Source organism: Oncorhynchus gorbuscha, linkage group LG07, assembly GCF_021184085.1.
Source record: "Oncorhynchus gorbuscha isolate QuinsamMale2020 ecotype Even-year linkage group LG07, OgorEven_v1.0, whole genome shotgun sequence".
Lineage (NCBI taxonomy): Eukaryota > Metazoa > Chordata > Actinopteri > Salmoniformes > Salmonidae > Oncorhynchus > Oncorhynchus gorbuscha.
In genome coordinates, this window is record NC_060179.1 from 20,158,089 (window position 1) to 20,170,537 (window position 12,449).

Here is a 12,449-nt window from a genome sequence, read left to right on the forward strand (position 1 = left end):
GGTGTTCTAGTCTTTTCATTTCTATCTTGGTGCTCTTAGTATGGTTCCCAATTAGAGGCAGCTGATGTTCGTTGTCTCTAGTTGGGGATCATATGTAGTAAGCCCTTTCGCCCACCTCCTTTGTGGGATATTTTTTTATTGAGTGCTGATGTGCGCTCTGTTTGTTCGTAGTAGGTGTTTGTTTATTGTTTTGTTTAGAAGTTTCACTTTAAATAAATATGTGGAACTCAAATCCCGCTGTGCCTTGGTTCGTCTTTTCTCACGACCGTGACACTAAGTTTGTAACAGTAGTAAAGTTGTCTATCGACTGTAAAAATGTGAGCGCAACCAGAGGTGTCATGCCCAGATTTGTCCTCTTAAAAATAAAAATATTCTGTATTTAGTTTCAGATGCACGACATGCCCAAACGTGTTTGTGGATACTTGCTCGTCGAAAATCTCATTCCAAAATCATGGCCCTTAATATGGAGTTAGTCCCCCCTTTGCTGCTATAACAGACTCCACTCTTCTGGGAAGGCTTTCCACTAGATGTTGGAACATTGCTGCAGGGAATTGCTTCCATTCAGCCACAAAATAATTAGTAAGTTTGGGCACTGATGTTGGGCGATAAACCTGGCTCACAGTCGGCGTTCCAATTCATCCCAAAGCTGTTAGATGGGGTTGAGGTCAGGGCTCTGTGCAGGCCAGTCAAGTTCTTCTTGATAAACCATTTCTGTATGGACCTCGCTTTGTGCACAGGGGAATTTTCATGCTGAAACAGGAAAGGGTCTTGCCCAAACGGTTGCCACAAAACTGGAAGCACAGAATCGTCTAGAATGTCAATGTATGCCGTAGTGTTAAGATTTCCCTTCAATTGGAACTAAGGGTCCTAGCCCGAACCATGAAAAACAGCCCCAGACCATTAATCATCCACCAAACTTTACACTATGCATTAGAGCAGGTATCTGCCAAATCCAGATTTGTCTGTCGGACTGCCAGATGGTGACGTGTGATTCATCACTCCAAAGACACTCCAAGTTTCCGCTGCTCCAGAGTCCAATGGCGGCGAGCTTTACACCACTCCAGCCGATGCTTGCCATTGCACATGGTGATCTTAGGCTTCTGTGCGGCTGCTTGGCCATGGAAACCCATTTCATGAAGCTCCCGACTAACAGTTATTGTGCTGACATTGCTTCTCGAGGCAGTTTGGAACTCTGTAGTGAGTGTTGCAACCGAGGACAGACAATTTTTACGTGCTACGCGCTTCAGCACTCGGCAGTCCCATTCTCTGAACTTGTGTGGACTACCACTTCGCTGCTGAGCTATTGTTGTGGCCTACCACTTCTCCGCTGAGCCGTTATTGCTCCTAGACGTATCCACTTCACAATAACAGAACTTACAGGGGCAGACCGGGGCAGCTCTAGCAAGGCAGACATCTGAGTTGTTGGAATGGTGGTATCCTTTGACGATGCCATGTTGAACGTTACTAAGCTCTTCAGTAAGGCCATTCTACTGCTAATGTTTGTCTATGGAGATTGAATGGCTGTGTGCTCTATTTTATACACCTGTCAGCAACGAGTGTGGCTAAAATAGCCGAATCCACTAATTTGAAGGGGTGTCCACATGCTTTTGTATATATAGTGTAGGTTATAAGTAGGCCTGTCGTAAAATAAATAACATTATCCTATTGCTGTCATTTGTTGAGTACGGTAGGCACTAGCCTTTGTTGGTAATTAATGCAACATAGCCTGTTCAAAACGTTTGGGAAGGTTTAAACCAGATCGTAAGGGTTTTGTTTAATTCTATTTAGCCATTTTCTTTGGCCAAATTCAGTTCCAACTGTGATGCTGTTTCCCTCAGTTTAACAGCCTTCTTATATTTCTCTAATGAACAATGGCTTGACTTACATCTGATATTACCCTAATAAAGTTTAGAATGGTTTGGTGTGGTGGGGATATTATTAAGATTTAGCTACTGCAGGCCTTTGATGGCTGTGCTCACTGGTGCTCCAACTGACAGATGAACTTGAGGTGAGAAAGAATGTTTCAGGCCTACCAGAGTTAATCCTATAATATAACAAAATAATGCTTATCGTTATCCAAAATATTCAGATAATTTACAAATTAGCCTCCTGTACGGCTATATCCGCATAGCAGAAGCAGTAGCCATCTGACATAAATGTATGTTGGTGTCATGGCATGCCACTGGCATATCTCTATCTCTCTCGATTTCTCTCTGCAGCTGGGCCTAATCTTCTCTTCCTTTTTAACATATATATATATTTTTTTTACATGAATATCATACAGTGGACTCCAAAGCCTTTAGGCCTTTGCATGCAATGCCCTCATGCATTTAGTGCTCAAATCACCGACAGCTGAACCGTGAGGTGGACGAATATTGTTTTAGAAAAACAATTTAAAAAATAATTGACTATAAAGTTTTGCGTATACTACACATCAAAACACAAGGAATAGTATTTTTGTAGTTTGTTATAGGCTGTTTTTAAGGACATGTAAATGTGGCTCATTTGGTCAACGTCACTCATTTATTGATGGCGCTGACTGCGCCAAGTCGGATTTGAGGGATGTCCAGTAAACTTTTCAAATGTCTGGAAAATTTTAATCTTCCTGGTCAAATTTTCCCGAAAACCCAAAACCCTATACTACTAACCACCTACAGATTGAAATGTGAATTATTATTTGGAATCAAATTAATTGATATTTTTGTAGGGTTTGATACATTTTTCGTAAGGGAAAATAGTCTGTAATTTGAATGTGGAAATTACAAACTTCAGAAGCCTTTTTAAACCTCAAATACACTACAAGTTAAAAATGTCCTGTATTGCAGGAAAGTTCTCCTGCAACTGGGCAATCAAATTAAGATCCTACATCTGTAGCAATTTTTATGAAGTTGGCTTTAGCTAAGCCACTTTCCCAATCTCCCAACTTTATAACTAGCTACCAAGCATGTTCAGGCTATCAGTCAAGTTAGAGTAGCTAGGTTGGTAGACTTCAGAAATGCAAGCAATTGCTAAATGTACTGAATAAGACTCACATTCCTTTAAATATTTTACCCAGATTTTAGCAGAGATGCAGAGACGCATATCTAGTTTCTTTTAAAAAACCGCCAGTCAGGAGGATACAGACAGCTCAAGGGGTATGCTTGGATATGCCCAAAAAAGCACAATGTTTGCAGGAAAAAGCAGTTTCAGGTGTTTGAAAAGTGCTAAATTCTCCAACTTCCAGATGGGGGCATATCCCCCCTCCGGCCCACCCGCTGCCATTTTCACATACTTTGTGCCCGCTTAGATTTGTGTAGGGCATCGCGCCCCTTAGTGCAACAGAGCCCGTTACAACTGAATTATCTGATCATCAATAGATTAGACAAAAAGCAAGTTGTTTTTAAACACAGTGGCCACATATCATCAGGTAGGTCCTTGTTTAATAGCCTATGACATGTTGAAATGTTGACGTTTCTTACGATAACCTACTTCCAAACCAAATGTTACATAGACACAAAGGTAGAAGGGGTGTTTGTTATATGATCTCTTAAACAAAAAATTAATGGAACGAATTTGGAGCAGCAGTTCATTTTTTTCTATGAGCACTCAAAGCGATTTTTAGTGGAGTGGGGAAAGGAGGTGGAAAGACGTGGAGCGTTGAGTGGGAGCTCACATACTCTGCTTCAGTGAGTGTAATTATCTCTAATGAGTGCAATTTTCGCAATATTAGGAGTTGAGAAATAAAGTTGAACATAGAAAGAAGATATTATCCTCTTTTCTACTGTAGGTAGCCTATGTAATTCAAAACCCTAGGTTGAATACACCCCTGTTTAGACAATAGCTTGCAATAAGAATCCTAGGCATGTATCCTACTTGCAATATGAACATATCAACCTTATACCATTTTATTTCAGCCAGGGATAGACCAATTTGAGATAACGTATCCAATGGCCTGTGCTTGTGAAAGACCATGCTTGATATAACTTTGCACTTGACTGCTTTGCTTTCGAACTATACTCCTTCCAAATGACGTCAAAACAATTGAAAGTTGCTCTGACTGCGATACTAGAGACGGAAGAGGACCAATCACCAGGAAAAGAGAGAGTGCCAGTTCAACGAAGTCCCACCCAAATAGACTACACCTCTTACCTCCCCTGGACGTAAAGTGGGGGTAGATACATCACATAAAGGGGTTCGCCCAAGACTATGGATACATTTCTTCTCTAATTTCATTGAATATAACACATTTTGGAAACAATGCGACCTGAAACTGGAATAGTTATTGCTGCCTTGTTCTGCATGGGCTGCTGCGTGACACTGACAGCGCACAAGAAAGGTAGGTGTGAGACCGACTTTGCTTGTGGGGAATTTGGTCAAATGTGGGAATTAGTACTAGGTTAGCCTAGGCTACTTAAACGGAATGTTTGACACGGAATTCTAAATGACAATGCTTCTTCTACTGGATATAACACTGTAACCTGTTTATTGGTCGGGGGAAAAGTCTGCCAAACATTTTTTTAAAGGAGACATCCACATCATGTAGCTTAATTCCGAAGACGTGTCACATGATTTCAATAGTATTTATCTCTATTGATCAGTAGACAAACGTATATCAACTTTAAACTTTTAAAAAATGCAAATGAATAGCCTACACTTGAGAGCTATTTAGCCTACTTTTCTGAACACCTGCTTAAGGACTTTATATATATACATAGAGCTCTGCAATGGTTGTCCCTGTCACTGCGTACGTTTTAAGGCTATTTCTAACCAAAATAATACTTTTCATTTTCTAAGCAGAAACACTATGACTATAGGCCTAAACTAAAGCTGCATCATCACTCCTTACACATTAAACATTACACATCAAACTTAAAATGAAATGCAATAGTCTATAGTTTATTTGTACCTAATTAACCCACAGGCGTTCCAGGACTGCTTTGAGACTGTCCATTGCCTGTTCCATGTCTAAACTGTCTTGGCACATTAGCCACCACTGGGAAAGAGGAGACCAAATCTGGTCCTGTGTTGTGCCAAAGTGGGTCTCCAGTCCAGATGGTGGTGATGACAGACGGGGTCCCCCATGGAGCAGGGACTGCCCCTTGTCCCCCTGGCTCCTCTGTGGACAACCACCTGCAGTAGGAGACCCTCTGATCTGGCCAGAGTGCTAGCTGTCTGGGACTCCCGCTAGTTTGAAAACACACCAGATTGTTAGCAGATTGTGGAAGTGTCTGATCTGGTTAGGCATTTGTCTGGGGTTGTTGGGCAAAAGCCAGGTACACATTTCCATTCTAACCAAAATGGATGGACAATTCTGGTATCTATTTTATTCTGCTCTACATTTCTTGATTTTTAAGTGCAGTCAGAGAGATAGACAGTGTCTCTGGTTAAAACATAATAATATTAGACATATTTAGCAGTCATTTCCTTTATAAACTGTGATTTAGAGGAAAGAACATGTTCTGCTTGCCAGATGAATTCAGTCATATTAGATGTAGGTGAAATGGAATTGGTGGTTACAATGTCTATTCCCTTTTTTAATTCACTACCTTCTACAGTGAGCCACTATAAAGTCTGACATTTTTCATAATTTATGATGAAGAATGATTTCTCCTTTTTGGGTAGCCTACTAAAATGGATGTAAATTGAACTATACAATGCTGACATGATTTTCTTATATTTTGTTTCTGTAATTAACAGACGTCATCATAAGAGACAATAATTTAGTTATTGTTCATCTTTGAGTAAGAATAGCTGACTGTTCCTTTTCTTTGACTGGCCTCACACAGCAGCTTGAACAAACAGTAGCTCCTGGAAGGACCCTTGCTTAAGGCTCACACCCCAATTATCCTGGTTTGTGTCTATGGCAATTAGTGTTCCTCTTCAGTACATTGTTTGAATTGAATTCATTTGTCATCATTGACTTCTTAGACATGTTCCCTCTGTTTCCACTATAACACAGGCTTCTAAATAACAAGTATCATTGGTTTATCAGTACAATTGTGATCCTCAATGTCTTAAAGAATTAAATAACTGAGTGTTAATAACAACGTAACAAGGTTCTTGATACAATGAACGCAATTATTTCATGCAAGTAAATTGCTCATTTGATTGGAAGACCCATCTCAAATTGGTGAATGTAATGACCTTCTCATATGATAGTGGTTCAGTGATGTTTGCTGCTGTTTTGATTCAAAGGAAGCTATTGTTCTCTAAAGCTCTTGCCAGGTTCTCAATTGCAGCCGTCTGCATTTCAGGGTCATTTTATTGTGTCAAGGGTCCATCATGGGTTTTGTTTTGTTGTCCAGCTGTTACATATTATTTCAATGCATTTGAGGAGAAAGCTTTTTCGGCTCCCATTTTCTAGCATGTTATTCCTGGTTTGACATACTTAGCTGAAGAGGTATTATTATTATTGTTCATGGGTATTAATAGACCTTGCCAGATAGCCTTAGCATTGAGATGATACTCTCAGTGAATGGTGTCCTCTTTCAATGCAGAGAAAAGCAAAAGAGGGAAATAAAACAGATTTGTTGGGCTGAAAAGTAGCACTGACCTTCACTCCACTAGGCACTTATAGGACTGGTTAGGGTAGCAGGGTAGCCTAGTGGTTAGAGCGTTGGACTAGTAACCGCAAGGTTGCAAGTTTGAATCCCTGAGCTGCCAAGGTACAAATCTGTTGTTCTGCCCCTGAACAAGGCAGTTAACCCACCCTAGGCCGTCATTGAAAATAAGAATTTGTTCTTAACCGACTTGCCTAGTTAAATAAAGGTTAAAAATATATATAAAAAAATAAAGTTTAGGTGTGCATGATAAGTCCTTCAAACTCAATTTGTGGCATCAGTCTAATGACCAGCCCTGTGTTTTAGCCTCTGGCATGTTTTCCTCTTTGAGAATCTGTTGACAGAGGACAACTAAAGCATTTGCCACTGTGAACCCTGTGAGTTTACCTAGTGATACCCTGCCTGTGGCCTCTAACAGACTTCATGTGTTGTAAAAACAGTCAAACCAGCCAGCCGCACAAGGCTCATCTGGCCTTTACCCATTAAGAGTGTCTGCTAAATGAATGCTCACTAAAAGGTCTCACTTGGTGTAGTGGGGAAGAACTACAACAGCAAACCAGATAGGTATAGGTCACACACATGACTGAAGGATTTTATAGTAGAAGCACCATAGACTACCAGGTGTGATGAAATTGTTTTTTTTTTTTTGTATCAACTCGGAGAAGGTACGGTGGAACTCGGAATTAAGTATCATAAGATCTTCAAATGGAAATCTTCTACATATTCTGTCTGTATGTCCTTTCTTTGTGTCTGGTTTATGCAGTATCTCAATTTGAATTGCAATGCCGAAACAACACAAAGGTAACACACATTTTTAACGGAAGCAATCTATTTGAGAAATGGAAACATTTCTTTCTTTCTCGAAACATGTGGAGTCAAGTTCTGGGCGGAATTTCCCTCGGCTCCATTTGTGAGAGTGTTTTACCCATCAACCTGTGCACTCTAACCCTACCTGGAACACCTCTGTTTCAAATGTTAAAAGGAAGTATCAATGTACATTGAAAAGAAGTTGGTCAAATGTCAAACACCTCCCCGTTTCTTGGAAGTGATTGAATATTTTGAATGTTTTGTTTTGATATCACAATTATTCTGATTTTGGAAACGTGTTCAGTTGCTTGGATGACCAGACAGATAGGTCTACCATGCCTTTACTACCTTTTTAGTTTTTAAATCTGTTATATGTTCTTTAGACCCCTGTCTAAAGAACACAGTGTCCGTTTGACTTGTGGAACCTTAAACCACCTTCCATCAGGTGTTACAACAAGAAGTTCCTGATATATGGCCTTATATGACACTAAAGTGAGCAGCATCCAAGCTGGTAAACAAATAACTTTGAGATTTGTTTCTCTTCTATCATGACTTGGATTTTGTTGATTTAGTGTTGTTTAGCATATATTTTACTAATCCGCCTAAATAGCTCCGTGGCTGTGTCTACGGCATTAGTTCTAATCAGCTATGTCTATGGTACGACAAGGACACTGTCCAGCCTTGGCATTTGGCTCCAGAGTCTGTCAAAATGCTGGCCTCTCAAGCATAAATGGTCTATTCCCCAAATGATATGTCCTCTCCAACCAAGGAGGGCTGCTTTCTCATTGCTGTTTTCACAATACCGTTTTCACTAGGCGAAATCGAACCTTTTGAGAATTAACCATAAATCAGTATTTGCTAGAAATGAATTAGAAATCAATTTGAACACTTTAACATTTGACACGTGATGCCACACATGATTCAAAAACAATGTCAATACAGCACTTGTTAGCCATTTAGGCATCATCTGTTATTGAGTGTGTAGAGAGTAAATAATGCTCCATTGATTTTAGGCCTGAATATCCAATTATATCACCCAGGGGGGAGGTCACTTGTGTCTATTCTGTAACACTTATTAGTGTTAGTCCAATAACATCATATCTCACAAATCACGGCTGCTCTGTTGGTTGAATTGCAATGAACTCATTTAGCTCTAAAAATTCTGGCAAGCAAAATTTTGGCAAGTATATGAGGGAATACTTTTTTTTAATGAACATAAAGATAAAACAAGGGTGAAAGACGGTTTAATGCAAGGTCAAGTTTAAATTAAGAGTTTTATGATTTAGCTTTTTCTGTGTGTTTTATTCCCAATTTAACAAAAACAAGTGCACACTTGTTGGTTGGTGCAAACACTTTGGCAATTCGAAGGTAATTGAATCTCACTTAAAAAGTATGCCAAACAAAAACCATTGATTTCCAAGTTTAGCAAACCACACTACTCTATACACAAGGACTACTTTTAACAATTTACACATTTTGTTTTACAAAAACACATTTACTGGAAGAAATGTGAAGATGGAAAGTTGAGTAAAAATAAAAACTGTATTTTATGTGCCCATGTTTTCCGAAAACAATGTTAAATATCTGCTCTGAATTAAGATTCAATGATGTCTGCAGAAACATGGTGTCAGCTATGGCATGACACATTGCCTTTACAATACAGTACAGTAGAGAACAGTATAGTACAGTTGAGTGTAACTAATTGATGGCTCTACCTTTACTTGTTACTGTGAACATTCATTATCGTCCCTCATTAGGTGAAGGAATTTCAAGGCAGAATGCAATGTTTCTGAAAAACGTACAGAAGGCAGAACAAAAATATCAAAAAGTACACGATGAAATTAGTTGGCAGGGATTTTTCAACAGTATTGTTTTTTGATGTGTTTCTAATACCTTTTTAAAAAACATTTTCCATATGTTTGACCAGAAATCAAAGCCTTTGCTTATTCCTAATTTTTGTGATGGGAAATGGTTGAAAATATAAATATGCCTTAATTAAAAAATATATATATTGACACTTTCATTTGACAACCATTTTTACATGATCCTGTGAACTTCACATGTTAGTGCTCATGGGTCCTTTTACATGGAAATGACTAAATCTCTAGTATTGTCACGGCCATTGAAAGAAGTGGACGAAGGTGCAGCGTGGTGAGCGTACATTTTCCTTTTATTATAAAAATGACGCCAACAAAACAACAAAGGAGAAAACAACCGTGAAGCTTACAGGGCAAAATGCCACAAACAAAGTTAACTACCCACCCTGAAGGAGGGAAAAAGGGCTACCAAAGTATGATTCCCAATCAGAGACAACGATAGACAGCTGTCCCTGATTGAGAACCATACCCGGCCAAAACATAAAAATAAAGATAGAATGCCCACCCCACATCACACCCTGACCTAACCAAATAGAGAAATAAAACGGCTCTCTAAGGTCAGGGCGTGAAAAGTATCTATTTTTACATGAGCAGACTTACAGATGTGTTTTCCCCCTGGGCTTAATCGCTTATTTTCATTTAACAAATCATAAAAGTAATTTATGGGACAGACCAGGCTAGATTAGTTTTGGCTGGAAAGGATTCCACCAAATCCCAGGATAAATAGGTGTAAATAAACTGTTACAAGAGACCATAGTCAGGCTTAGATTCACTTTTTTTTCATGTTGTCCTTATGTCCAGTAATAACTACAGCAATTGGTGTGTTGAAGTAGAACAGGAGTGGTCAACCCTCCTCCTGGAGAGCTGCTGGGTGTGCAGGCTTTTGTTCCAGACCTTCCCTACACTCCTGATTTTTACTAATCAGCTGCTCTTTAGGTCTCGATAAAGAGCTGACACTGGTATGTTAGGGCAGGGCTGGATCAATAACCTGCCTATCCAGTAGCTCTCCAGGAAGTGTTGGCCACCCCTGGAGTAGAGATCCTCTCTTGTCTTGAGTTTCGAGTATACTATCTCAAACCTGGTGCTAGACAGTTGTTCCCTTAAAGTTGTCTGAGTCCTATCAGTGTCAAAACAGGTTTAACTCAGATATTCACCAACACACTTTCAATATATTGCCCTTTTTTAGATGTAATATAAGTCATGTGAATTTTAAGCAATGACCGCAACGTTTACTCTCCAATAACCCTTAGAAAACACACTGACAAACAAACCATTATGCTATTTTATTTAATCTGAGGCACTTCAGTGTTTCTATAGATACTACATATGTGCCTCCTCCTTGTTAACTGCACTCTCTAATTTAAAGCAGCCTTAATGTAATTTGCTCAAATTCAATATAAAACTGCTGTTACACATTTCTGTCTTTCTTGGCAACATTCTTGGACCTAAAGGGGGACTGCTCAGTGAATAATATTATTGTCTCTCGCTACGAGAGACAGGGAGACCTTATCTGATATTCTCGAGTCCAAGGGTTGCGAAATTCCGGATTGGGGGCTGAAAAAACAACTTCCTGTCACTGGGTTGATTCTTCCTATGTGGTGTTCTTTTCATATGTAAAGTTTTCAGACCAGTCAGTCATGGTGATGGAATGCGAGACATTCACCTGGGAGAGAAGAATTTTTGTGATCCTATTGAGATAAGAAGCAAAAAAGCCCTTCTCCTATTCTTTCAGAGTGACAACTCCTCCTGTTGTTTCAGTTCAGGTGTCAGATTGCAGATGGCATTTTTTGGGGGGTGAAAGATTCCACCTAGACCCATTGCTTCGAATTCATCTGGATCTAAGATTGTTATCACGTAGTGTACCACACCTTCTAATTCACAAAAGACAGGTAATTCATCCAAAATAGAGTCAAAAGAATGGCAGGATGAAATATATGACAATGAATATGTGACAGAGTGAATCCAGTTGTGAGACTTACTGGATGTGTGACATGACTATATATTACGTCTCTAATATGTCTCTAACGTCTCTACCCACTGGGCACACACTGGTTGAATCAACGTTGTTTCCACGTAATGTCGTTGAACCAATGTGGAATAGACGTTGAATTGACATCTGTGCCAAGTGGGTAATGTGTTGATTTTTCTTTCCTCAATTTGAATCTTCCTCCCTGCTTTGACAAACAAGGCTTGTTTGGTTTTTAAAATCCTCATTGCCATGACATGTTGAAACATCAGGGTCACCTGCCTCTGGCTCAGTTCAGTGTTCATTTTTGACGGATTTCACCTCTTTTAACTAGGGTCTGGTTTTCAGTGAGGTCTAGCGTAATTTCCAGATCAATAAATGAATCCCAACTCAAACATCATTTATCTGCCATAGAGCACATCCTAATGTCGAAATACCAGGCGTTTGTTAAACAAGACATAGTGTACATAACAAGTGATAGATGGGTCACTTGACTCGTGCTTGATGTGGGAGGACAGGACAAACACTTTCGAACGGCTGCTCTACATCAGGATCGATAATGCACTTGCGACACTAAGTGGTGGGCGTCAATGTTAATAATCTCCTGTAAATCTCATTGATTCGTCCCTAGCAAACCTATCGATTTCCCACCCAAAAAGGTTTGTTTGACCGACATATGTCGGACTCCCGCAAATGCACACAAAGTGATGTTCTGCATTCTAAAGTGATATGCCAAGTTTCTAATGTACATGTGTTTTATTTTTATTTTTAACCTTTATCTAACCAGGCAAGTCAGTTAAGAACACATTCTTATTTTCAATGACGGCCTGGGAACAGTGGGTTAACTGCCTGTTCAGGGGCAGAACGACAGATTTGTACCTTGTCAGCTCGGGGGTTTGAACTCGCAACCTTCCGGTTACTAGTCCAACGCTCTAACCACTAGGCTACGCTGTAGGGTCTGGCTGTAGAGTTTTAGAGCAGAGACACCAGTGCTGATGCTTTGTTATTTGACACTTATTGATTGTGAATGATGACCCACACTTGAGGTGAGGGATGTGCAAACAAGTGCCAAGTTGCCTCCTCTTGCAGGAAATGACCAACGTTCATGTGTGTTCATGCATGCCAAGGCAAGACAATGACTAGTTAGCTAAACCCAAAACAGACTAGCAACCAAGCTAGTCGAGCAAAACCCCACAATTCTACAGACGGTAAAACTCTAGAAAGAGATTCAGAATTGGTAACGCCCTCTATTCTTGATGA

The 12,449-nt window shown here is 39.8% G+C and overlaps 1 protein-coding gene across 1 annotated transcript in view; it reads left to right on the forward strand.

The window, feature by feature from the left end:
• The first annotated feature begins 4,087 nt into the window (after positions 1-4,087).
• LOC124039606 (melanoma receptor tyrosine-protein kinase-like) overlaps positions 4,088-12,449 on the forward strand; it is a 50,447-nt gene continuing 42,085 nt past the window's right edge. The window contains 1 exon segment of the mRNA XM_046355755.1: positions 4,088-4,315. Coding sequence (XP_046211711.1) covers positions 4,237-4,315 — 79 coding nt within the window. The 5' untranslated portion in view covers positions 4,088-4,236.